At 45.7% G+C, this 27,058-nt stretch overlaps 1 protein-coding gene and 1 long non-coding RNA gene across 5 annotated transcripts in view; one reads left to right on the top strand and one right to left on the bottom strand.

Moving 5' to 3' along the window:
* CCDC149 (coiled-coil domain containing 149) overlaps nucleotides 1–8,187 on the bottom strand; it is a 116,911-nt gene extending 108,724 nt beyond the window's left edge. Inside the window, exons 1-2 of one of the 4 annotated variants that reach the window (XM_018049341.1) lie at nucleotides 7,384–8,180; nucleotides 3,666–3,807 (exon numbers count right to left, since the gene is read on the bottom strand). Coding sequence is in view for 3 of the 4 variants with exons in the window: in XM_018049342.1 (XP_017904831.1) it covers nucleotides 7,384–7,431 (48 nt within the window). In the remaining variant the exon portion in view is untranslated. Of the gene's footprint in view, nucleotides 1–3,665; nucleotides 3,808–7,383 lie in introns of all 4 variants that reach the window. The other 3 variants (XM_018049342.1, XM_018049339.1, XM_018049340.1) reach the window with 3 other exon arrangements.
* On the top strand, nucleotides 7,732–14,599 carry LOC106502189. Its single transcript, XR_001295777.2, has 3 exons — nucleotides 7,732–7,816; nucleotides 8,809–8,897; nucleotides 14,160–14,599. It is a non-coding gene; the product is annotated as an uncharacterized LOC106502189 (long non-coding RNA).

A 27,058-nucleotide genomic window follows, 5' to 3' on the forward strand; every position in this document is an offset into this window, starting at 1 on the left:
CTCTAGCAATGCAGGAGACTTTCTGTCACTCTGCCTCCTTGTCAACACTTGGTTTTTCCTTTTTTTTTTATTTGTGAGTCTGCTTTTCATTCAAATAGATGTATTGTAGCATCTTGTGTGTGTGTGTGTACTCAGTCGCTCAGTTGTGTCTATTTTGCAACCACACGGACTGTAGCCCACCAGGCTCCTATGTCCATGGGATTATTCAGGCAAGAATACTGGAGTGAGTTGCCATTTCCTCCTCCAGGGGATCTTCCCCACCCAGGGGTCAAACCCATGTTTCCTGTGGCTCCTACACTGGCCGGAGGATTCTCTACCACTGAGCCACCTGGGAAGCCCCTTGCGGTATCTTACTGTGGCTTTAATTTACATCTTTCTGATGACTGGTAATGCTGAGTATCCATTCATATGTTTATTTGCCATTTGAATCTCTTCTTCAGTGAAGTGTCTGTTTAACTCTTTTGCCCATTTAAAAAATTAGGTTGTTTTCTTACTATTGCATTATAAGAATTCTTTATATATTCTGGATATAAGATATGTGTTATGCACAAAATTCCTCCCAGTCAGTTTGTCTTTTCATTTTCTTAACAGAGTTTTTCAAACAGTAGACTTTTTAAAATTGTGATATAGCCCATTTTATCCTTTTTTTTTCTTTTATAGTTTGTGTTTTCTGACTTCTAAATAGAACCCTCCCAAATTTAAGTTGGGCACATCCAGCTTAAGATGACACTTCCTAGCCTCCCTTGCAGCTAGATGTAGCCATGTGATGATGCTCAGACCAATGGAGTACAAGAAGTGATCCCTAATTAAAGAAAAGTAAGCAGAGCATCCCTAATTAAAGAAAAGCCCTTTGCCCTGAGCTTCCCCTTTCTCTCTCTCTCTCTCCCCTACTTATGGGTTGGGACAAATCATGGCAACCACCCAGCTTTAACTATACAGTTGAGGATCACTCCCTCAAAAAATAGTAGAGAAACAAGATGGAAGAAATCTCGGGTTTTAAATAACACGTGGAGCAGGGCTGTCCTCCTAGACTGGACCACATATTGTAACACAAAACCTAAATATCACTGGGGAGTAGGTATCTTTTTCAAGTGGTTTAGATTTTACCCTAACAAATACACTCTTCTTTCTTAGGAAGTAAAAATAATCCCCTGGACCCAGCTTGGTGTGGTGTGGTATGTCTATGCAGAAAATTGCACCACAGTTTCTCAAAGTTTTCCTTAGTTCAGGAGTGATTCAGGGACAGCAGAACATGATCAAAGCTACCCACCTTGGGCAAGAGAGCAAAGTCCCCCATGCCCAGAGCAGTGAAGGAGCAGTATACCACCTTGCTCTTCACACTCCCAGGGTAGCATGGGTGTGGCACAGACACCAAAGGGCCAGAAGAGGGGAACAAGGGAGGCTACAACAGTGATCAGCCATGACCAGTGACCAGATACTAGACTGAAATAAGGAAAGTATGGCTAAACAAGAACAGTCTAGACCAGATGAGTGCCCCTCCACACCATCACTCCTGCCAGTGGGGTGATATGCTAGTCAACACTACTTACTTACAATGGCTAAATACTACGAACTCCCTCTAGAACTCAAATACAAGTCCAGGAAGAGGCGTGACTCCAATCCAGATTATGTTTCCACTCCCCTTCCGATGGGAGTTTGTAATCAAAATTGAAATGTTATAACAAAATAAAGAAGTTTTTGTTTCCTGGACATCTAAGTTGGTCCCCCTTCACTATGCTGATATTGGCTGAACACTTACTGCTTGACAAAGAGAACAGAGCACTAACAAGCATGATTTCATCGGAGCCTCACAGTAAGAGCACCTATCTGGCATGCACTTCACGATTCTGTTTAAGGATGAGAAAAATGAGACCTGGAGGAGTTGCACACTGTGGTGATTCTATCAACCTCCATTCCCCTTCTTCTGGCAAACAGTCCCACTGCCTCAGTCCACTCGCAGTCCATGTGGCCTGGGCAGGGGCCCATGTACAAGACCCCAGACAGATCATTACACCCCTGAGCAACTTCGCCAGGGCAGGTAAGGGATATAAGTGGGTTCAAAGGGAGTGATTCCTGAGTTTTTATGGGACCGCTGGCATGAGAGTTTCTGTCTCTTCCTCTGGACTTGAAGGGTGGGAGGGTGATACCAAGCAACAAGCAGACCCAAAGATGGAGAGAAAGCATCCATTGGAGTGGTCTGAGGGCTGAGTCCAGCTGTGCCCCATGCCACGCCATCTTGGAATGATTCAGCTGTACTAGTTAGCTAATTAGTTTGCCAGAGGCTGTTAACACAACGGAGAAGGCAATGGCACCCCACTTCAGTACTCTTGCCTGGAAAATCCCACGGGCAGAGGAGCCTGGAAGGCTACAGTCCATGGGGTCTCTGAGGGTCGGACACAACTGAACAGCTTCACTTTCACTTTTCACTTTCATGCATTGGAGAAGGAAATGGCAACCCACTCCAGTGTTCTTGCCTGGAGAATCCCAGGGACGGAGGAGCCTTGTGGGCTGCCGTCTATGGGGTCGCACAGAGTCGGACACGACTGAAGTGACTTAGCAGCAGCAGCTGTTAACAAACTGCATAAACTGGGTGACCTGAAACAGCATAAACTAATTTCTGATAGTCCTGGAGGTCAGAAGACTAAAATCAAGGTGTAGGAAGAGCCAGGCTCCCCAGTAAGACTCCAGAAGAAGACCCTTCCTTGCCTCTCCCTAGCTTCGGGTGGCTACCAGCACTCTTTGGCATTTCTTGGCTTGTAGCAGCATAACTCCAACCTTGCCTCTTGTCATCACACAGCTTTCCTTCCTCTGTCTTCACATCATCTTCTCTTTGCACATCTCTGCACTCCAATTTCCTTCTTCTTACAAAGACACTGGTCATTGGATTAGGAGCCCACTCAAATGACTTCATCTTAACTTGATTACGTCTGCAAAGATCTTATTTCCAAAATAGGTCACATTCACAGGGATTAGGGGAAGGGGATAGGACTTGAACATATCTTTTGGGGACACTATTCAAACTACAATATTAGTCAACAAATTCCTTCTGAGCTAAACTTCCTTGGGTTGGATTTTTGACCATTTGCACCAAAAAAGAAGTAGAGTCATGACGTAGGTCCAGATCTCAGTTAACAAACAAGACCCAAAGTCACACCCTTAACCACAGGTTCAGACTGTAAGCCTCTTCTACTTCACTACCCCAAATGTCAGTGGCTCAACTTTGGGTAGAGGCCCAGGGTTAACAGGGCTTCCCAGGTGGCTCAGTGGTAAAGAATCCGCCTGCTGATGCAGGAGATGCAGGTTCGATCCGTGGGTTGGGAAGATCCCCTGGAAGAGGAAATGGCAACCCACTCCAGCATTCTTGCCTGGGAAATCCCATGGACAGAGGAGTCTGGAGGGCTACAGTGCATAAGATTGAGAAGAGTCAGACAGGACTGAGTGACTGAGCACACACACCCGGTCACTGAATATATAACATGCTCAAGGAATACAGGATTGATTGCTATCTAATTAATTAACCAAAATTCAAATAGCAAGATTGAATTGGGCATGGTTTATCATAGGGAGCCAGCTGACAGATGACCAGGATTTTTATGTTAGAAATAAAGTTATGGATTGTCTGCACGACTGCATTTCAAGATGTCCTCTTGTATTTACAAGCTCACCTCAGGTGGTGATGAGAAGATGGTTTCCCCCTCCCCAGACGTTTAATTTCCAGAATAGAAGAGCATCCACACTTCTTTCACATGCATGAGGGCCGTGTTTACTTCAGGGCCTGAGAGAAGGCTGTAGTTTCAGCTTGTTATACTGAAAATATGAAAATAAAACTGATCTCTATAGGGTCATTTAAATGAAAACTGCTTTCTAGAGGCAAACCAGGAAGCAAACTGATTGAAAGAGAGCACAGAGCCCTGGGCAGGAAGGGCGACGGGGTGTGGACTCAGGGCAGGAGGTAGGGCCAGGGATATCTGCAGAAATAGGTGGGCGCCTGTCAAAAGCCCATTTGATCTGGGTTACATGTCTGGTGACGTCTTCCCCAGTTCCTCCCACTGGCTTCCAAAGTCACTTTCAAAACCATTAGACTCTGACCGTTGTAGCTGTTGTTTAGTCACTAAGTCATGTCTGACTCTTTGCGACCCTATGGACTGTAGCCTGCCAGGCTCCTCTGTCCGTAGGATTTCCCAGGCAAAAATGCTAGAGTGGGTTGCCATGCCCTCCTCCAGGGGATCTTCCTGACCAAGGGACTGAACCCCTGTCTCCTGCATTGACAAGAGGATTCTTTATCACTGAATCACCAGGGAAGTCCCACCCACTGACCATACTCTTCTTTGAATCCTACTTGCGTGAGTCCCAGACGATGTCTCTACCCCAGACCCAGTGTACACCCATGGGCAGGAAATGGTCAGGGAAACACCTGGGGAGCCCTGTTTGTGAGGAAAGCAGATTTGGGGGGGCTATAGCCCTGGCACTTTCATACATTAAGGTAATTAGTTTCCCATGGTTGCCACAACAGATCACTGAAAGTTGGGTGGCTTTTCACACAGAAATGTATCTCTCACGATTGTGGAAGCCAGAAGTCCAAAATCAAGGTGTTGGCAGAACTGGTTCCTTCTGGAGACTCTGAGGGACAACCTACTCCAAGCCTCCTCCAGCTGCTGGTGGCTGCTGGCAGTCTTGGCATCCCCTGGGCTGTCACTGCCCAGCTCCCCATTCTACCTCTATCTTCACAAGGGCTTCTTTTCTCTGTGTCTCTGCTTCCCCACAGCCTTCTGCCTTGCAGCTCTGTATCTCGAATCTAAGAACACCAGTCCTTAGATTTAGGGCCCCTTCCTAAATCCAGGATGATCTCATCTTGGGATCCTTAGCTGATTTTATCTGCAAAGATCCTGTTTCCAAAAAGGTGTTATGACAGCTACTGGGACGTTAAGACTTAGATATATACATGGTGGAAAGAATACAATTCAACACACTACATTGGATCTGGGGAGAGACCCAGAAACTTCCATTTCCTCCCCAAATTCCATTGACTCTTCGTACTTTTTATTCCCAAAATGCCTCTGATAATCTGTAGATCGTACTCTGAGCAATACTTATCCAATTGCTGAGGATTCAAAGATGAATAAGACAGAGACCCCTCCCTTCGAGAACCTGCTCTCTAGGTGAAGATACACACAGATGAACTGGTGATTAAGACACAAAGCGTGGCCTAGTGATCCTGAGCTCTGGAGTCAAACAGACCAAATTCTGCCCCCTTCAGATGTGAGGCTCTGAGCAAGTTCCTTAGCCTGTCTGAATCACGGTTTCTTTATCTGTAAAATAAGAACTAATTTCTACCTTATACATGGTGGATGGACTCAAGGAATAGCTTTTGGCTATTATGAAGTTGAGAAGCATTCTGCATTCATTTCCACATCCCACAGCCTCGAGCTGTGGGTCCCCCGTGTCCTTAGCTGTAATAAATGTTTGAAGGCAAGATGGCAAGTTCCCAGGAGATACACAGCTAGGACAGGCAGGAAAACTCTGGAAAGACCCCTTTCTCAACCTTGACTTATTCTCCAAGTATACTTTTGAGGACCTACTGTGTATGGAGCTCAGTGTGTAGGCACCTGGAACAAAGCCAAATGAAACACATAGCCTAGAGGGGAGACCAGAAGCCTGCAATACCACGTGGTCAGTGCAGGGTAGAGGCATCCTGGATCCAGGACAGCCATGCAAGGAAGTACTTCCTTCTTTGGTCTCACATCCTTCATATTCCACCTTTTAGGATTCGCTTAGTGTTTGCGGTGTGACACTCTTCCCACACTATACTATATATGCTTAAGGAGTTCTCTGAGGGCAGAGGGGTTGTCTGTTTTCTCAGCCACTGCATTCCAAATACAGAGCGATGTACCTGACTCCTAACAGTCATTCGACAAGTATTTGCTGGATTAGTGAACATTCTGCTATTTCAGAGCTCAGCACTGGGCTTCCAGGAAGAAGCACCTCCAGCTTCCTCCACTGCTGGGTGTGATTCTCCATGGGCCAAGAGAGAAGGTCTCCAGTCTCTGTCCCCCACAGAGGAGATACACATCAGAGTATCATAATACTGAGCAGCTATTGCTTACAAACTGAGAGTGGACAAGCTAAACCTGACACTTGAAGCCTTGACAGCCCACTCCTCTTCAGAAATACAATGTTCTGCACACTAGACATTAAATACGGCTATTAGACTGAGCTGGAGGCCCAGGAAATGATTAAAGGGGAAAGACGGTACAAGTGTTCCCCTCCAATACTCAAGAAAGGAAGACAGCAAACCATTGCGCCCCGACTGGTACACAGTAGGATTAAGAAAAAGGAGGCCCAAGCTGGCCTTGCAGGTGGGGATGGTCCTCAGGAGGGAAAAAACGGAGAACTGCTGGGTACATGACTAACTGCCATCACAAATAATGGTAAGTCAGGAGAAGCAATTTACCTGTGAGACTTCAGCACCCCGCTCTCACCTGGAGAAGTCAGACCCCAAAATTCTTAGAGTGGGTTGAAGGGGAAATCTCATAGGAGCGCAAAAGCCGACCCCAGGGGTGTTTATAACGAAATCTTGGCGGGGCAGGGGGGCGGGGTGCGGCGGCGCCGGGCTCAGGGCATTCTCTGCTTCCACATAGAGTTCTGCACCAGTGCTTCACTCCTTTGATAAACAGCCAGGCACCTTACTGGAGAAGGCAATGGCACCCCACTCCAGTACTCTTGCCTGGAGAATCCCATGGACGGAGGAGCCTGGTAGGCTGCAGTCCATGGGGTCGCACAGAGTCAGACACGACCGAAGCGACTTAGCAGCAGCAGCAGCTGCCGCCACCTTACACAAAGGTGGCCCACGGTAAATATGTGTCGGCTGAACTGAACCTGAATGAATGAAGGCTACGGAGGACCCTATGGAATCTCCCCTCCCTCCCCCAAACCTCCGCCGCAGGTGATTCAGCCTGTCACGGCACCCGGATTCACACCCCCCCCCCGCCCCGCCCTCCAGCACCACCTTTCCGCTTCGGCACTGGGCGTCCAATCGCTTGGCTCCAAAACAGCGGTAACCGAGAAGGCAGGTGGGGCTTGGCTCCCACTCCCGGATCCGCGCTGCTCTCTCCAATCCAGGGCCAAGCCCTGCCCAGAGGGAAGGGCCCTCCCCAAAGGCTGGCACCAGCTGTCATGGGAGAAAGTGGCGCCCGGACAGACCGGAAAGTGCGGAAGGAACCGCGCACCTTGCAGGACGCGCGGGGGCAGCGAGCCGAGGCCAGGGAGTGCGCGTCCCCCCGCGAGTCCCCGCCCGGCTCGGCCACCCGGGGGTGGGGGGCGTGGGCTCGGGGCTGGCGGCCGCTCGGCCTGGCCCATCCCGCCTGGCCGGCGCCTCGGCCTCACCTCGCTCACCAGCCCCTGCCAGTCGCTCTCGGTCCGGTCGCCGTTCATGGCCTTCTCCCGGCGAGGGCCGGCCTCTCTAACGCCGCCCTCCTCCGCCGCTGCTGCCGCCGCCGTCGCCGCCCGGGCCCCGCGCGGCCCCGAGAGGGCCCGGCACCTCCGAGCCACCGCGCCGCCGCCTTCGGAGGCCGCCCGCGCTGTTGACTCAACGTCAGCCTCCGCGGGAGGAAGAGGAGGAGGAGCCGAGGCCCGGTGCCCGGCCACCGCCACCGCCGAGCGGCCCGGATCCCGCGCTCCCGGTGGTCCGCGCCCCAGGCCGCGGGAAACTCCTGACCACCGCTCTCCAGGCGGGAGGTGGCTCGGCTTCCCGCTACAAGAAGTAAATCCCCAAATCCAGCCGTTCCCTAATCACCATCACGGCTCCCACCACTAGAATGTAAGCCCCACTCGGGCAGGGGGTTGCCTCCTTCTCTGATAAACCTTAGGTACAGGGCCTGGCACATAGTAGGTGCCCTGCAAATATTTGTCGAACCTATGGATGAATGAATTATGTGTTATATATTCAACGTAGTTTTAAGTTACTAATGTCTGTTTCTATTTAATTCTTGAATTATCAGCTGTCATGAATAAAACACAAATAAAAATACTGAAAATAAAACGATAATGAATTCTAAATAGAGGCTAAAGCTCTGAATAGGGTGCTTAATGTGTGTCGAAAGAGATGTTGAAGACAGTGGCATCAAACTGAGACTTTCTCATAAGTGGAAGGACTAAAAGGGATTTACAGAGAGCAGGGGAATCTTCACACATGTCTTGTCAATATTATTGGAGGTGGTTTTCCCCAGTCACCTAAAATCCTGACCTGAACCAGGACCAGCAGTGAGCTTTCCATACTTTGAGAAGCGCTGCCTGTGGAAATGAGCATATAGGTTGAGAAGCTGTGAATCCATTTTACAGTTGTGAATGCACCGCCTCCAACATTTATTTGTTTTAGTCCCTAGTGATCCTGACTCAACCCTGCAGGATGGATGTTACTTCCATTTATTAGAAAAAGTGGAGAAACAGACTCAACTAAGACTTCTAGTTCCCAAAGACCCTTTCTAGCATTTTGGAAACCTGAAAATGAAGTATCACCCCCTGGGAATTGGAAATATTGCATTGTATTGTTGGCCTTGTTTTATTGGTGTGATAGGTTGTTTGCAAAATACTATCAATAATTTCCTGCCCATCTTGCAGTCAGTGTCCACAACTTTGACTCTAGGCTCAGCCATGTGACTTGCTCTGGCTAGTCAATGTTTGCAAATGTGACTTGCTCTGCCAAGTCAATGTTTGCAAATATGACTTGCTCTGGCAAAACAATGTTTGCAAATGTGCTACACAAGGAGGCTTGTAACTGTGCAGTAGAGTTTATCCTTTCTATGCTCTTAGGAACCTGTGATCACCACCTTAGAAACAAGCCCAGAATTGCTTGCTGGATGATGAAGGACTCACAGCCAACAACCAGTCAACTGCTACACGTGAGTGAGGCCATTAACTCCCAGCAGCTACCATTGCCTGCATGGGTCCCGTTGAAATCAATGGAACTACCCAACTGAGCCCTGGCTAATTTGCTGACCTACAGAGCGTTATGCTAAATAAGCTGTTGTTGTTTCGAGCTACTAAGGTTTGGGATGGTTTGCTATATATCAACAGCTAATTAATATAAATGGTGACACCACTGATGAAGACCTGGATGACAGAACTCTTCTTGGCAGTCCTGGCATCATGACCTGTTGGGGCCTCATCTAAAGAAGACTCTGGCAGGCCAGGGGCTATAGAAAGGAGCCAGTCGAGTAGGCAGCACTTTTATTCAGTGTCTGTTGTGTGTGCTCATCCTGGAGACATTCAGTAACAGTGCAGACCCTTTAATAACCGGTCCAGGTCCCTGTCCCCGAGGGTTTGCAAACCTTATCATTTAAGTTTTGGAAACAAGTGCTCTAGGGAACAAGAGAAAAAAGATGGGGCTAGAATATAGCTAAGGCTTCTGGGCTTCTGACCAGCTGGGCCGCCTAATCCATTCTTTGTAATCCAAGAGAGTGGAAAGGTCATCCCTAAGCTGAACATCTAGGGTTAACTCGGCATCAAATACTTGTTCCTAACAGCCCGATGGATGTCTCACGCTAAGAAGAAAGGTATTGTCTGCCAATATGTAGCCCTCTGGCAAACCAACTGGTTTCATTCCAACCTGTCAATGAAAAAGACTGTAGGAAGAGTGGGCATATACTTGGTCCATCTTGTGTTCCACTGCCTCGTGGTCTGCGTCTTGCTCCTGGCTAGAATTCAGGTGGGAAAGCAGCCCGCCCCTTCCAGTTACCATGTTTAGCTGAAGCTTTCAGAACTGCTGTGTCTTTGGGGGCTTCACTGGTATTTCAGGCAGTAGAACAATCGGCAAGCTGTTGGGAGTGAAGGAATCTTCACATGAGAGATCACGTACTTTAGGACCAGTCTCTGAGTGACTCTGTTGCCCCTTCTTGCTTTCCTTCTCTGAAGTAAGTCAGCCAGTTATTAAGGTGTCTAAAAATAAAACTGGGAAGGACAAATCAAAGAGTGGCCAGCCTCTTCCCGCCCCAGCATGTTGAGAAACTTTCAACTCACTTGAAACGGCATCTCCAGTTGCCTGGGTTTCCCTTAGAGGTTTTATGCCCCAAGTGCCAGCTCGAACCTGCTTAGCTTGTGAGATGTGATGAAATCACACACCAAGGCAATGTAGCTGCAAGCGTTTCTTTTTTATCTCTTTTCATTTATGTAGCCTGACATTGAGTAATAATAATAATTAAACGCAGTTTAAGCTTTTAGGCACCTATACCAGGAGGCCTCTAGACACCTCATCAACAGCAGCCCAGGCTGACAAAAACCAAGCTAATTACATTGTGGTTAACTTTTTTCAAAGAAAAAAATAAAACCGCCCAGCAACTGTCCTCACTTCTGATAAAAGTAGTACATCAAATGTTCTATCTCACAGTCCATTTGCATGGGGCCAATTTAAAGCCAAGTGGCTTTGTCTTAAATTTGCCACCCTAGCACTAAGTATTGAAACATGGCTTTAGCCTCTATTTTCACACCCCCTTAACTCTCTGGAAAATCTCTAGGGACCCAATTTTTCCATGTATATTCATAGCCCCAGGGCCAGTTCTATTTATTTATTTATTTGAACTACATTCAGAAAACTAAGATCATGGCATCTGGTCCCATCACTTCATGGGAAATAGATGGGGAAACAGTGGGAACAGTGTCAGACTTTAGTTTTGGGGGCTCCAAAATCACTGCAGATGGTGATTGCAGCCATGAAAATAAAGGACGCTTACTCCTTGGAAGGAAAGTTATGACCAACCTAGATAGCATATTCAAAAGAAGAGACATTACTTTGCCAACAAAGGTCCATCTAGTGAAGCCTATGGTTTTTCCAGTGGTCATGTATGGATGTGAGAGTTGGACTGTGAAGAAAGCTGAGTGTGGAAGAAATGATGCTTTTGAACTGTGGTGTTGGAGAAGACTCTTGAGAGTCCCTTGGACTGCAAGGAGAGCCAACCAGTCCATCCTAAAGGAGATCAGTCCTGGGTGTTCATTGGAAGGACTGAGGCTGAAGGTGAAATTTCAATACTTTGGCAGCCTCGTGAGAAGAGTTGACTCATTGGAAAAGACTCTGATGCTGGGAGGGATTGAGGGCAGGAGGAACAGGGGACGACAAAGGATGAGATGGCTGGATGGCATCACCGACTCGATGGACATGAGTTTGGGTAAACTCCAGGAGTTGGTGATGGACAGGGAGGCCTGGTGTGCTGCAATTCATGGGGTTGCAAAGAGTCAGACATGACTGAGCGACTGAAATGAACTGAACCGAACCGATAGTTAGAAGAAAGTGCTTAGGTGCTTTGGAATAATGCTTAAAACTATCAAAAGTTTGAGAGAGTTTTAGCTTCATCTAAGAAACTGAACCAGCAGATACTGATGAAAACAAAACAAAATAAATCTCAGGAGAGAATGGGAAAGATAAGATGACTTGAACTTATCATTAGAAACCAAGACTCCCGTTTCGGGTTCTCACCTGACTTATTAGATAAGTTTGGCCACGTCAGAACAGCTCCAGACACATGGGGAAGCCCTAAAGCTTTTGATACAACTTCACCACACAATATTTTCAGTTCAAAGTCTGGCTTCCCAAGCAAAAATGTCAGCATTCTCAGTAAAGGAAACTAAGCAAATCTTCAGTAGAGATTTCGGCTTGGCTCCTCTCCAAATGTACAACTGGGGCAGTGTTCATGGCCATACTTTTCTCCTGCCTGAATTAGGAAACCCAGTCTGATGAACCTGGGAAGGAAATGATTCTTAATGATAGTGGTTTATAGTGGTTATATGTATGTGTGTGTGTGTGTGTATATATATACAATATAATAATTAGCTCTATATGAGCCAAGGTCCCCAGTTCTTCCTCTTGTCAATGGAGGGCCAAATTAAGCAGGGCCTGCCAAGAGCCTCCATGACCTGGTTGCTAAATGCCTTCCTTCATCTTTGACTTTAACCTGGGGCAGGGGACTACAGGTCCCAGTATGCACTGCAGATAACCTGAGGTCCTCTAGGCCACTGGCCTCAGTTCTGTAAAAGATATGCCTCTTCTCTTCTCTGTACCTGGGGATACTGTGCAAAGGGCCTCCTCCGTCATTTCCCTGCTAGGGCCAACAGCCAGACACCAGACAGATAGACGAGGATTCTAGCTGGATTCCTGACATAGAGCATTCTCTGTCTTTTAGCCCCCCGAGCTCTTGGGTGCTCTCTCTGCCTCCACTAGGCCTTCCCTGCCCAGCAGCAAACAATCAGTTGCAAGCTGCTCCCCCCACCTCCAGCCCCGCTGACTGCCAATCAGCCGGGCAGCAGGGGGTGGAAGGAAGTTCCACTCCCTGCTGAACCTGCACTGAGGTACTCTAAATGACTGAGTGGGGCTGATGACGACCTGGCAGGCCAGGGACCGCCGTCGCCATCAGAAGGGGTGAAGGGTGGGTGTGATTGACTGGTGCATTGCAGCCAGGAGGTGGGGATGAGCGGAGGTAGAGGGGCAGCTTCATTACCTATGGAAGGGTTCTGATAAGGGAGACCGAGATGTTAGGAGGAAAGGACAATGAACTGGAGAAGGAAAGGGAGATGCAGGGCTTGTGGCTCCTGATAAGAGGCCAGGAAATCAACGAGAGATTACGAAGTGAAGCAAGAAGGAAAACGACAAATGTTATATGATACCGCTTATACGAATGAATGGCATGAATCTAAAATATGACACAGAGCCTCCCTGATGGTTCAGTGGTAAGGAACCCGCCTGGGTTCCACCCCAGATTCGGGAGGATTCCACGTGCTGTGGAGCTCCCATGCGCCACAATTAAGCCTGCACTCTAGAGCCCAGGAGCTGCAACTACTGAATCCACGTGCTGCAACTATTGAAGCCCTAGGGCCCTGGAGCCCGTGATCTGTAACAAGAGAGGCCACCACAATGAAAAGCCTGCGTACCAAAGCTAGCGAGCGGCCCCTGCTCGCCGCAACTGAGGAAGAGCCCGCACAGCAGCAAAGACCCAGCACAGCCAAAAATAAATCAAAAGTTTTTTTTAACTGTGTAAGAAAACTTTAAAAATAAAATAGAATATGAAACAAATGAACCTTTCTACCAAACAGAAAGAGACTCACAGATGTAGAGAATAAACATGTGCTTACCAAGGTGGCTGGGGGCAGGATGGACTGAGAGTTTGGGATTAGTAAATGCAAGGACAGCAGGATCTACTATATAGCACAGGGAACTATATTCAACATGCTGGGATGAACTATAATGGAAAAGAATATAAAAAAAGAAGGTATACATATGTATGTATATATACATATATATAAAATATAAAAGGACCACACACACACACACACACACACACACCCATACATATATATAAACTGTGAGAAAAAAACTGAAAACCTTGGGCACAGGGGTTGGTGGGGATAAATCCAACCCCACCCAGTGTGGGAAGTGGAGTAAGCCATGGCCCAAGGAAATAAATGGAAAGGAGACAAGGAAAGTCATTTCACTCTCAGATTATTCAAATTTGTTGTACTTATTGATAATGTATTTCATTTCTTCCACGTGGGGGGGATATGATTCAGCACAAATTTGATGTAAATTTATGGAAATAGAAATACAGAGAGACTACGGGTCCTTGCTGCTGGCGGGTTAGCAGCTCAGCCCTCACCCAAGCTCGGGTTACGGCTCTCTGGACTTGGGGAGCTGAAAATAGAAACGTCTGACTTGGGGGTCACTGGCCTCTCCTACAGGCCAAAAGAGGGACTGACCCTGTCGATTGGCAAGGCTTATTTAAAGAAAAAAAAAAAGCTTGATGATTATATAAAATAGGATCACCTACATTGTCCTCCTGTCTGATATTTGTGTTTAGGTTGGGGGACAGTTTTTACCCAGTGGAGATGGATGGGCTTATTTCAGTGAAAAGGAGGGGCAAACAAGGAAGAGATTAACATTATCTAAGACCTACTGTGTACTGTGTACACTACCTACTGTGTAGTGAAGTGACACAAATGTTTTTCCTCCTGTACTGTGGAAGAATCATGGGGCTAGGGGAAAAAAAAGAGAAAACAATTTTCTAGACAGGGTGAAAGGTGGCATTTCATACAAATGGCCAGAGCTGGTCAAATATTTATTGTCCATTAGGCTGTCCTTCAGAACCCTGGATGTTGATTTGTATCTTTCCCTTTCATACCAGGTCACGGCATTTCTCTAACGATGTGCCTCTCCCAGCTGGCAGCAGCCTCTCCAGCCTGGCCATGACCCTGACATCCAAGAGAACCTTGCACAGTTTGGGAATAGCTTCTCTGAGCCAAGCCTTACTCTGCAACCTGCAAGTGAAATGAGAGGAAATTCAAGAGACCAAGATACAAAGCCAGACCAAAGGGTTTTACTGCCCCTTCATTCCCGCTGGAGATAAAGATTACTGGTACACTGGTTCTCGCTTTCCATCAAAGCAAGGATTCCTTTCAACATCCAAACAGTTGTGAGGTCCTGAACTGCTGAGCTCACCTGGCCTAGGGGCACTCAAAAGGTGTTTGTCTGCAGCCCACAGCCAGGGTCTGTGGGTGTATTTGAGTAAATGTTTCCAAGGATGGCAGCAATCTGCTCACTTGTATTACATCCATGGGGCAGAAATTGTTAGCTCTTGGTGATGCTGTTTATAATGCTTTGACCTCATTCAGTCACCGAAAGGCAAATTTCTCTTTGTTCTCTTACAGGAACACAACGAGGCAAGTAAACATGATGTCTAAGAAAGACTGTCAACAAGGGTGTTTACAGGCTTATCATGCCCTTGCTGTTCCTCTGAATAGCTTACCTTTGGGGAGAGAGGCATACATATGTCCCCTAGATGCCCACATGTGACACAGTGGTTGTCATTTATTAACACTGGTTGTTCCCATAAGGCAGGAAAAATAATCTTAAGGTGACATAAGAGAGTCTGAGGAGGGTCTTCTTTAACTTGTAGGGTCATTTATTCACTCAGCAAACATTTCTTGAGCTTCTCTTAGAATGCTGAGCTAGGCAGTGGGGAGGACAAAGAGGCTAAGACCCCTCCTCTGTCCTCGTGGCCCCAGGTTTAGTAGCTGAGTTCCCCAAGCATCTGAACACTGCAGAAACATGGAGAAATATGCCAGAATTGGACTCTTCAACTATGATATGTCATATAGTCAGCCTCTTTAGAAACTGGGAGCGAATTAGGAAATCAGATCCATTTGGTACACTTATCATGGTTAAAAAGGCAAATTTTATCTTATTTATATATATTTACCATAGTAACAAAGTTTTAAAAGCTAAAAGATAAAAAAAATAAAAAAAATAAAAGAAAAAGAAAACCCAGATCCATTTGGAAAGATGGGAGAGGGCAAGGTCAAAGATGATAAAGGCACAGAAAGTATGAGTTTGCAAATTTCCTCACCAAATCCCAGAACATTTGAAAAACAAGAAGCAATGACCCCTTTTCCCAGGTAAAGGAAAAGTTGAAATTGGACCAAAAAGTTTTCAAAAGGGAGCAGTGGGTTGGAGCCTTGAACCTGGGAGCTGGAGCACCTTCACCTCTCTGTGATTTGGTATCATCAGCTGTACAGTGAACAGACTGGGCCAGATGACCTTGAAGGTCCATGACTCCATGAAATTAAGCTGAATTTTACATTTGGTTGGAACTCCATACAAAAGGTTAGTGAAGGTACTGTTAATATCGAAGAAAGATTACAGCACCATAAAGTGTTGCAAAGACGAGGACTCTTAGATAGCTGGACCCCTTTCTGTACAAGAGAAGAAGCAGAGGCCCAGAGTGATAAAGTACTGTGCTTGAAGTCACAGAGCTTGTTAGGGACAGAGCTGTGCTCAGAGTCCAGATCTTCTAATTCCATGCCCTGGCTCCTTCACAAGGCACTGAAGCTAGTATTTGAGGTTTCTGAAGACCAGAATTCTGGTTATCTACTGTTATGCAACAACCCTTAATAGGTTCTTGATAAATGCGTTTTGAGCTCTATTTAAACACTATCCTATTCAATAATAGCGTAGACTAGCACTTAGCAACAGCAGCAGCAGCATTTACTGAGCGGAGAAGGCAATGGCAACCCACTCCAGTACTCTTGCCTGGAAAATCCCATGGGTGGAGTAGCCTGGTAGGCTGCAGTCCATGGGGTTGCACAGAGTTGGACACGACTGAGCGACTTCACTTTCACTTTTCACTTTCATGCATTAGAGAAGGAAATGGCAACCCACTCCAGTGTTCTTGCCTGGAGAATCCCAGGGACAGGGGAGCCTGGTGGGCTGCCGTCTATGAGGTTGCATAGAGTCGGACACGACTGAAGCGACTTAGCAGCAGCAGCAGCAACAGCAGCATTTACTGAACAATTGCCATATGCCAGGCACTTGGCTAAGTACTTGACATGCGTCACCTCAACTGATCTTTATAAAACTGTATAATTATCTGTAATTATCCTGGGCCTGATATTCAGCAGGTAAAAGCCAGGAAGACTCTATTAGTTGCTGAAATTGTAAAATACTTCCATATGAGTTGGTAAATAACAGCTGCTCTGTGCCCCTTACCCTTAGACCTCTTCTCCACTAAACACTCCAGCCCAAGAGAGACCCAGGTGAGCACAGGCGGGGTGGACCCCTTATCATGTCTGAGGCCCTGTATGTTTCCCTCACCGTGAATCACATTACCCTGTGTCTTCCTGTTCTGAGCTGATTCCACGCTGAAGGGGTAGACAGAGCTTGGTTGTTGTGCTGGAACTTCAGCAGGTTAAGTGCTTGTTGTCTGCCAAGAATCTTCAAGAATGATTGGGTGGATGGAGGGAGGGAAGGAGGGAGGGATGGATGGAGAACTTAAGAACTAATGCGCTAGAGTCACTCTCCTGTGGCCACTTGTGGGACTGGCAGCCTCTGCAGGATGACTTGTGGGCTGTTGAATATTTTGAATATTGCTCTTAATTGTCTACATTTGACAGAAAAGGCAGTTGAGAATTTTAAAGTTTTTAAATGACTTGATCAAAGTCACGTAGCTATGAATAAATAGTGAGAGGGTTTTTGTGTGCATGTTCAGTCTTGACCAGCTCTTTCGTGATTCTATGGACTTTGGCCCACCAGGCTCCTCTGTCCATGGGATTTTCCAGGAAAAAATATTGGAGTGGATTTCCATGCCCTTCTCCAGGGCCTTCCTGACCCAGGGATGGAACTTGTGTTGCCTGTGTCTCCTATACTGGCAGGCGGATGCATTACCAGTGAGTCACCTGGGCAGCCCAGCATGGAGTGGGTCCAGGACTAGATGCCTCTGAGCTCCACGTTCTCTGCTGTTGCACTAAGCTTCTGTATTAGCATTTTAGGGCTGTTGTAACAAAGGACCACAGACTGGATGGCTTTAACAACAGAGATTTACTGTCTAGAAGAACGAGAGGCTAGAAGCATGAGATCAAAATCAGCTGTGTTGCTTCCTTCCGAGGACTGAAAGGGAAGGATCTGTTCCAGGACTTCCTCCTCAGCTTTAGACAGTCATTTTCTCTCTGGGTCTGTTAACATTGTCTTCCTTCCATGCCTGTCTTAGGAGCCCACCCTAAGACAGGGCTTCCCAGGTGGCACAGGGATAAGGAATCTGCCTGCCAATGCAGGAGACACAGGAGATGTGGGTTCCATCCCTGGGTGGGGAAGTTCCCCTGGAAGAGGAAATGGCAACCCACTCCATTATTCTTGCCTGGAGAATCTCCACGGACAGAGGAGCGTGGTGGGCTAAAATCCATGGGGTTGCACAGAATAGCACACGATTGAATGAGCACACCACACAATACTGCATTATGACCGTATCTTAACTAATTCCAGCTGAAATATTCCGATTTCCAAATAAGGTCACAGTTTGAGATACTGGGGGTTAGGACTTCAAACATAGGTATCTGGAGGGAGGACTCAGTTTTTTTCTTTTTCAATGAAACTTCCTTATCTCTGTATAACTTAACTTAGGTGTTTATATAATCATTTGGAGAAAGTTCACAATGCACAGGTCTACTAGCACCCCAGTTCATTCTTGACCACTGTAGAGGGACCTCATACTTCAGTTGAAGTAGTGTGAATTGATACTGACTCAGCAACGTTTGCCTCTCCCCCATGCATTCCATACATTTCCACTGCGGCAGCCCCTTCTGATGTCCAGTCTAAGGCTCTGAGATGGGGTGTTCTTTATTCATTTTTATTATTTTTCACACTATTTCAATGTCTTGGGCTCGTGGCTGTTTCTGCAGTCACTTTGGGTGCATGAGGTCAGCCCATGTCCCGTCAGCCATTCAGTGAACTCTGCAACTCCAGAGATCCTGGAACTGTGGTTTATATATGATGAACCCTTCTTAGTCTCAAGGAGCTACTGCAAAGGCCTTTCCCAGGAAGTGCTATTTGGAGCTTTTCTCTCACTGGAAGCTTCAGCTCTACTCTCTGTATGTGAGATGGTCATCTGGTCTGCTTTGGCACAGGCCTTTGAAACTGACAGTAACCTTGGTCTCAGATGCAATGTCCTCAGACTTGGAAACTCATTGCACCAAAAATGTCTACAACTTATTTTTCCCCTTAGATTTTCTTTTTTTATTGATTTTCCATTTTTAGCACAAGATTGATCACCAGCAAAATACCAATTTACATACAGATTCTGCTAAACTCAGCATCCTATATACTTGGGACTTTTTCATCCATAAACCAATTTTTTAAAGAGAGAGATTCTATTATCAGAAGTGTCCCTGACGACAGTCAAGATGGCCTGTAGAGAGCAGACTCAGGAGGCCCACAACTTGGTGGGGGTGAGCTCAGCTGATTTGTGAGCATAATAACTATGAAGCCAAGGTCGCAGTTTGATACCCATCTGGGCAGGTTCATCTTTTGCTTACTTTTCTGGCCACAAGCCTAAACTGCAAACCTTGGTCAGCTATCTTACAAGTTCATTCAGTAAAATTCTACAAAGAAAACTTTGAGTACCTACTATGTGCCAGGCACTCTTTGGGGACTGGGAATAGAGCAGGGAAACAAGAAGAACATGAGCCTGTCCATATGATGTTCACAGTGCCATGATGAAGTAGATATCAAACAGCTATGCAGAGGATTAGTTAATAGCACGGTGATAAGTGCTATGAAAGAAAAATACAGGGATGCTCTGAGAGCATATGATGGGAATCTAAGTTGCGTCATTTAAAGCAAGACCTTGAGGATGTGTAGTTAGCTAAGCAAGAGGATGTGCCAACCATGTGGAGACAATAGCGTGAGAATACAAGAACCTCAGGCAGTTGATTTTACCAAGGAGTAGGGAAGTGAGTGACAGGAGATCAGGCTGGAGGGAGGATCAAAGTCAGGTCTCTGTTAAGGAAGTTGGAATTTGTCACACAGCACTGGGAGCCCTTGAATGGTGTGTTAGGATTAAAGTGATCCTTGAGTCACAGAGACCCAAACATACGTGGCTTTAACAAGAAAGAATTTAATTTCCCCTTCACATGACAGGCTGGCAGGGCAGTCGTGCTCCCAGGGCCATTTAGGGCCTGATGTTCCTTACATGTTATGGTTCTTGCTTCCCCTAAGACATCATCCTGAAGTGCAGATTTGAAGCTGAGTTGCTGGCCTAATTGTGTTCCAGCTGGTGGCATGGGAAAAAAGCCACGCCCTGTGACTTTTTACTAAGCAAGTGAAAGGGAAGTGGTAGGTGTCCATTCTACTCATGTTCCCTTACTGAGAACTTAGAACCGTGATCACAGACCACTGTAAAGGAGTCTGAGAAATGTACTCTCCAGCAGAGGAGTCTGTAACCACAAAGAAAACAGATTTGAGGTGATGAGAATAGGCAGAAATCTGACCCAAAGGCTTTTAAGCCCTTTTGTTGTTTAGTCGTATCCAACTCTTCGCGACACCATGGACTGCAGCTCGCCAGGCCTTCCTGTCCCTCACCATCTCCTGAAGTTTGCCCAAATTCGTGTCCATTTAAAGCCATACAGTGATATAATAAGATCAGATTTTCAAGTTCGTATAGTTTAAAAAGGATTTTGCAAGTCACATAGACCAGATTCTCCAAATTACAAATGTGAAAACAAAATGAGGTCCAGGTCCCAATCAACTGCTGCTGCAAGACAAACCATCCCAAACTTAGCGACAGAAAAGATGTCTTTATCTTCATGGACTCTGTGTAAGGGATTCAGAAAGGGTACCGTAGGGCCAGCTTGCTCTATTTTGTACTGCCTGGGGTCTCTGCTGAAGAGATTCAAAAGCAGAGTGACTCCATAGTGGGGTCAGAATCATCTAAGGACTCATTCTTTTGCATGCCTGACACCTGGTCTCCTGCTGCGGCTAAGTCACTTCAGTCGTGTCTGACTCTGTGCGACCCCATAAACGGCGGCCCACCAGGCTCCTCTGTCCCTGGGATTCTCCAGACAAGAATACTGGAGTGGGTTGCCATTCCCTTCTCTAATGCATGCATGCATGCTGAGTCGCTTCAGTCCTGTCCGACTCTGTGTGACGCTATGGACAGCAGCCCACCAGGCTCCCCTGTCCACGGGATTCTCTAGGCAAGAATACTGGAGTGGGTTGCCATTTCCTTCTCCGGACACCTGGTCTGGGAGGACTCTAAGACTATTGACTAGAGTGTCTACTTGTGGTTTCTTCATATGGCTTTCGTTTCTCACAGCATGGTAGCCTCTGGGTGCGAACTTCTCATATGGGGCTGCAGATTGCAAGGATAACTATTTCAGCAAACATGGTGGAAAGTACATTGCCTTTTATGATCTAACCTGGAAGTCATTTCACGTCATTTTCACTACATTTGTTGATAATGAGAGAATCGAAAGCTTGTCCAGACTCCATCTCTTGATGAACAGGAGTATCAAGTTACATATCAGATGAGCTTGTGGGGTGGGAGAAATTGTTGTAGTCACCTTTGGAAAACATAATCCAATACAGTGACCACACCCACAGGCCACAATACCTATTGCATAGGGTATTATCTCTTTTCCAAGATGCATGAAGTCTTATCCCATTACTCCATCAGTTGTAAAACTTCAGAATCTCATCTTAAACGTCAAGTCCAAGGGTGGATGATGCTTCTCAGGTACAGCTTTTAGCTGATCTCCTTAAGTACCATTCCTGTTAATGAACTAAAGAGAGGATTATCCCTTATACATACAAACTGCACACGCCTGCAGGACAGGTGTAGCATGACTGCTGTCAACATTCCTTTTACAGCCGGCACACGTGGTCACTTCTGAAATCTGAGCTCACGTCGGGTTTTAATTTTATTCTCTGGTAGCTTTTCTTTGTGGCTCTAGTTCTGCCTTCTGAGTTATCCTTTCTTTTCTATAAGGAGTGATTCATGCATGCATTTTAATAGTCTTTACAGCCTGCTTCTTATCCTGAAAAGATTGAGAGTCAAAAATCTCTTCATTTTATACTATCTCTGTTCCTCTCAGTCAATGCTGCATAGTTTAAAAAAAAAAAAAAACTTTGTGTGGTTTTTTCTTCTTTTTGTAAGTGTGAATCAATATATAATCTTCTGCATTAGATAAGACTACGTTTACAAATCTCTTTTAGTCATGCCCTTCTCTCTCGGGCCCTTGTGTGGCTATTGTGAGACAACACCCTTAAGTTTCTCAGAAGTCTTATTGTTCAGTGAAGAAGTTCTACAAAAGACACATTAAGATCCTCAGAAGGACCTTTATCTTCCTGGGAGAATCTCTGAGGCAGCATCTTAGATCTTTCTGAGATTGAAACAAAGCATCTTATAGCACGTCTTGAATCTACATTTTTCCAGAAGCCATTTCTTACTTTGGGACACTTCCTGGCAAAAAAGACTGTTCTGGAAGCTTTATACAGTCTCCAAGTTACACTTGAAAACTTAAGAATTTATCCTGTTATCTGTTGTGAGACAACACCCTTAAGTTTCTCCTGTTATCTGTCTCACTCTCATTTTTTTGTTGGCAGCTAGAAGTCAAGCAGCACCCTCAATGTGCTGCCCAGAAATCAAATTTACTAGATTTATTTTCTACTTTTATATTTTATCACAGGGAAACGTTTTGCTGAAATACTTCCACCACACAACAAGGATTTCCTTTCCCTCAGTTTCTGATAATACGCCCCTTGGTTTCCTTTAAATCCTCATTAGCACTGTCCTCAGACCCTTCCAGCCTGCCCTAACCTCCCTCCCAAGGGCTTCTGGGACACACCTGCCACAGGGTCCCAAAACTAATGCCACGGTTTTAGTTTTTTGTTACAGTAGCCCTCACTTCCAGATTTCAAATTTTCTGTTTCTGATTCCAATAATATTATTCCTATTACCTCCAAACTTAGGGGCATAAAATATGCTCAGTCGTGTCTGACTCTTTCAGCCTTACAGCCTGTACTGTAGCCTGCCAGGCTTATCTGTCCAAGGGAAGATAAGTATTCTTCCCTGTCTTCCCAGGGAAGAGTACTGGAGTGGATTGCCATTTCCTTCTCCAAAATAGTACGGCAGTGAATTATTGGAGTCAGGAATTCCGAAAGGATGTAGCAGGCATAGCTTGGGTCCAGTGCATCTCAGGTGAAAATACTTGAAGGCTGGACCATCTGGAGACTTCTTCAGTCACACGTCTGGCATGGGGGCCAGGAGAACTCAAAGACGAGGACTTGTAACTGGAGGGGCCACCTGTGTCTATTGCACACTCAGCTTCCTCACAGTACAGCAGCCTTGGGATAGTCAACTTCTTCGTCGGCAGCCTGGTTCCCAGCACAAATGTTCAGATGAGCAAGCTGCATTGCATTTTATGACTCGGCCTCAGAAGTCCTCTGTGGTCACTTTTCCCACATTCCACTGGTTGTAAGGAAGTCCCAGCCCATTTGGATTCTAAAGGAAGGGATGTGAACTTTTCCTCTTGGTGGGAGAGTGTCAAGGTCACCTTGAAAGGAATATAGGGGATGTGAGATTTTTGAGGCCATCTTTTGAAAATGTAATCTGCCACATCCAGGAAGGTCATTACTGAAGCAGCAGAACGGCAACTCGTTTTGAAGCCCAGATCCCCTTTCTTTTGCTGCACCATGCTGATGCGTCAATAGCATTATTTGCATGAATGAAGGTCCTTATGTCATTTAAAAGAAAAGTTGAAACATACGGCAAAACGCCAAATTCAGTCTCAATTGAACATTCTCCATATCACAAATGCAGCATAAATATATGTTTTCCATAGCTCTCGCAGAGCAAACAGCTGCATTTATTTGCGTCCAAAAACATGGAAAAATTCCAAACTATAAGCAAAGTGAAGAAACTCAAGAAAACTACTCAAACTTCTCCAAGTGTAAATCTTCATAAAAATAGTTGCAAGGTTGATTAAAGCAGGTGCTGAAATCTCCTAGTCTGAAGAGTTCCACTTATAGAAAAACCCCTTCCCATGTAATGATGTCATTCTCTAGGTTCTGCTTCTATAGTTGTCTAAGCAGTCAAATGCCTATTAAACTTTCTTGACCCAAACCCCCACTATCTCCAACACACATGAACTCAGTCTCTCTCCTCTCTCAATACGCACACACACATAAGCATACACAAACTTTCTCTTGGAACCCTTAAAGCTCCTTAGATCCTTAATAAGAAAGGTTTATTTTCTACAGCTAAGACTTGGCTTGGACAAAAGTCAGGGCACATATATTTGTGGACATCCATGAAGTCTATTTTACTCTATTCCTTCCTTTGGGCCTATGAATAAAGATTTCTTTTGGAAGAAGAATGAGACCAAAGAACCTTATAAAACTGTTCACCCCTCTTCCCCCTTGATCATATATTCAATCTCTGGTCTGAGAATCTGAAAATGTCAGAAATGCATTGTTCCCTACGATTTAGCATTAGCAAGAGAGCTCTTTGAAAGGATTCTATTACATCTTTATGTCTTTGCACATAAACTTGCTCTTCTCTGAAAACTCAGTTCCAATTTGATTTGTGGTGAAAATCCCTACAGTTGTGGTAAGGATTTTAAGAGATGAAGACAAGAAACACCATTCAGCAGTTACGGTGTCTATACAGCGTGCTAGGTGCTTTTCTAGACATGGGTGCCTTGGATGGTTTGGCATAAAAGAGGTCAAGATGCATCCTGTGTGTAGATGACACAGGTGCCCAGCAAGGAGGAGACGATGGAAGGGGAGGGAGGTGCAAAACCAGGGGAGATGGACACAAGCTGGTTTGGAAGGATGCCTAGGAATGTCAATAGAGTGGGTGGTACACATAAAGGAAGAAACCTTGACCTTGGCATCCTAAGTTTCTCTCCCTTTCTTAATGAGCTCCTGAACTCCGTCTCATTGTCTCTGTGGGAACCTGACTAGTATCGGATGACCCAGGAATCTCCCCTTGGTTCCCACTATTCTTATTATTTCTCAAACACCCTTGCCAGGCACATCCCACCTCAGCCCCTCGGCAGTTTTGTTCCCCCTGCTTTGAATGCTTTTTCAAAACTGTGAGAAGATCAACTGCTGTGGTGTTCAGCCCCCCAGTTAGTGGTACTTTTTTGTGGTAGCCCCAGCACCCTCATACAGATGTGCCGTGGTCTTCACAGAATAGCAGTGTTCTCCTATTGGTCTCTAATGTGTCCAGGAACTGAACCGAGTCCAGAAAGCAAAAAAGGCAAAGAACAGGAGGAGCAGGTTGCTCTCCACCTAGCAGCAGACACCCTTTAAAAAAAAAACTGAATGTGACAACCTAGAGGGATGGCGTGGGGTGGGAAGTGGGAGGGAGGCTCAAGAGGGAGGGGATATATGTATACCTTATGACCAACCTAGATAGCATATTCAAAAGCAGAGACATTACTTTGTCAACAAAGGTCCATCTAGTCAAGGCTATAGTTTTTCCAGTGGTCATATATGGATGTAAGAGTTGGACTGTGAAGAAAGCTGAGTGCCGAAGAATAGACGTTTCTGAACTGTGGTGTTGGAGAAGACTTGAGAGTCCCTTGGACTGCAAGGAGATCCAACCAGTCCATCCTAAAGGAGATCAGTCATGGGTGTTCATTGGAAGGACTGATGCTAAAGCTAAAACTCCAGGACTTTGGCCACCTCATGTGAAGAGTTGACTCACTGCAAAAACTCTGATGCTGGGAGGGATTGGGGACAGGAGGAGAAGGGGACAACAGAGGATGAGATGGCTGGATAACATCACTGACTTGATGCAATGAGTTTGAGTGAACTCCAGGAGTTGGTGATGATGGACAGGGAGGCCTGGCGTGCTTTGATTCATGGGGTCGCAAAGAGTTGGACATGACTGAGCGACTGAACTGAACTGTACTGATGGCTGATCCATGTTCATGTATGTCAGAAACCAGCACAATTGCAATTATCCTTCAATTAAAAACAAATGAAGTTTTAAAAAATTGGAGTATAGTTGATTTACAATGTGTTAGTTTCAGGTGTACAACAAAGTGAATCAGTTACACATATACATATATCCACTTTAAAAAAAATTATTTTCCCATGTAGGTCATTACAGAGTATTGAGTAGAGTTCTCTGCACTATGCACTAACTAGGTCCTTATTAGTTATCTATTTTACGTATAGTCATGTGTACATGTCAATCCCAGGCTCCCAGTTAATACTTCCCTCTTCCCTTTCCTCCCACAGGTTTGTTTTCTACATCTGTGACTCTTTTAGCAGACACCCTTTTGTTAGGTGACATTTGTGGTCAACGGAAATGATCTTGAATTACTGCTAAACTTCATCTGCCAGGTGGCTACAGTGTCACGCACTTAGCTGGTCTGCCTGCCTAATTTAAATGAAGAATAAGCACTCTTATTAGCATAGAACTCTTTGGTGCTTTTTTGGAAAGGCTGAGGGTGGAGGAAGCCAGGCCCCACAGCAGTGGCTTTCAGTCCCACTTCCATTCAGAAGATGGGCCCATTCAGAGCTTGCCTGAGGGTGCTGTTGGGTAACTTCTTTGTTCTCCAAGCTGATTGCCAAGCAGCCCCACTCTACTGAGATCCACTCAAAAGCAGTCCATGATCTGCACTTTTTGTCATGTGGGCTCCCAAGGAGCAGAAATTGCCCCCACAGCACCTTGTAAATGATGATCTCAAGGATCCTTCTCAGAGTGAGACAGAAAGATTTCTGGGTAGATAGGAAATTTTAAAGAATCTTTTCTCCCTCCTAATCATTAACACCACCACTACTATCATTTCCATAATCATCTTTATAATTATTTGAAGTGGAAAGGAAGCAGGGTACCTGCTTAATGAAAAATAAATGGGGAAAAAATAGAAACTGTGAAGATAGGTGATTGAATAGCCTCTCAGAAATGCACACCATCGTATGTGATTAGTGAGCATTGGAGGGCATTCTTGGCCCCCTAGAAGCTTTTCCAACTGAAACTTGCCTCTCGTCTTCTAACACGTTTTGCTCCAGTCAAACTGAATCTCTGATTTCTTACCAAAAAGACTCCCCGATTACCTACCTCTGTGACTCTGCTTCTGTTTTGCCTCCTTCACTCCCACTACAGAATCCTCCATCTGTCTCCTCTTTAGAACTTCCAAAAGTCCCTATTTGAATCCCTCCTGGAGCTTTTGTTCTTGTCTGCCATAGATAGATAGATACAGATATGGATATATTGATAGATAGAAATAGATACCGTTTTTTTCCTTCTACTAGATTAACTCCTTGAAAGATAGTCTTTGCATTCTTCTCCGCATCTCCCTTGCCCAAGTCATCAGGCATGTGCTTTGAATACAGTAGGTGTTCCTAAATGTCTGTTGAAAGAATGAGAAGCCAGAAATTTACAAACTCACTTTTTTAAAATAAACATAAGTCAAGTGGAAAGGCTTGGGAGGAGCAATACCAGTTGTGGCAGAGCCTACTATGATTCCCAAAACATCTTTTGTCTCCTTCCTGGACACACAGGCAAATAACATTTACCTGTTTCGCAGTTAGAGGAGATCTGGTAATTAAGTTTTGGAAAATGGCATGTGAGCAGAAATGCTGCGTCCCAGCTCAAGACCTGGCCCCATAAACCTGCATACATGACCCTTCATTTTCTTTCCCTTCTGCCAGCTTGATGAAGGTTAGCATAGCAGTCTTGGAAATCACAGCTTGGAGATAACAAAGCCATAAGTTAGAAGGAAACTGAGTTATTGAATC

Source organism: Capra hircus, chromosome 6, assembly GCF_001704415.2.
Source record: "Capra hircus breed San Clemente chromosome 6, ASM170441v1, whole genome shotgun sequence".
Classification (NCBI taxonomy): Eukaryota; Metazoa; Chordata; class Mammalia; order Artiodactyla; family Bovidae; genus Capra; species Capra hircus.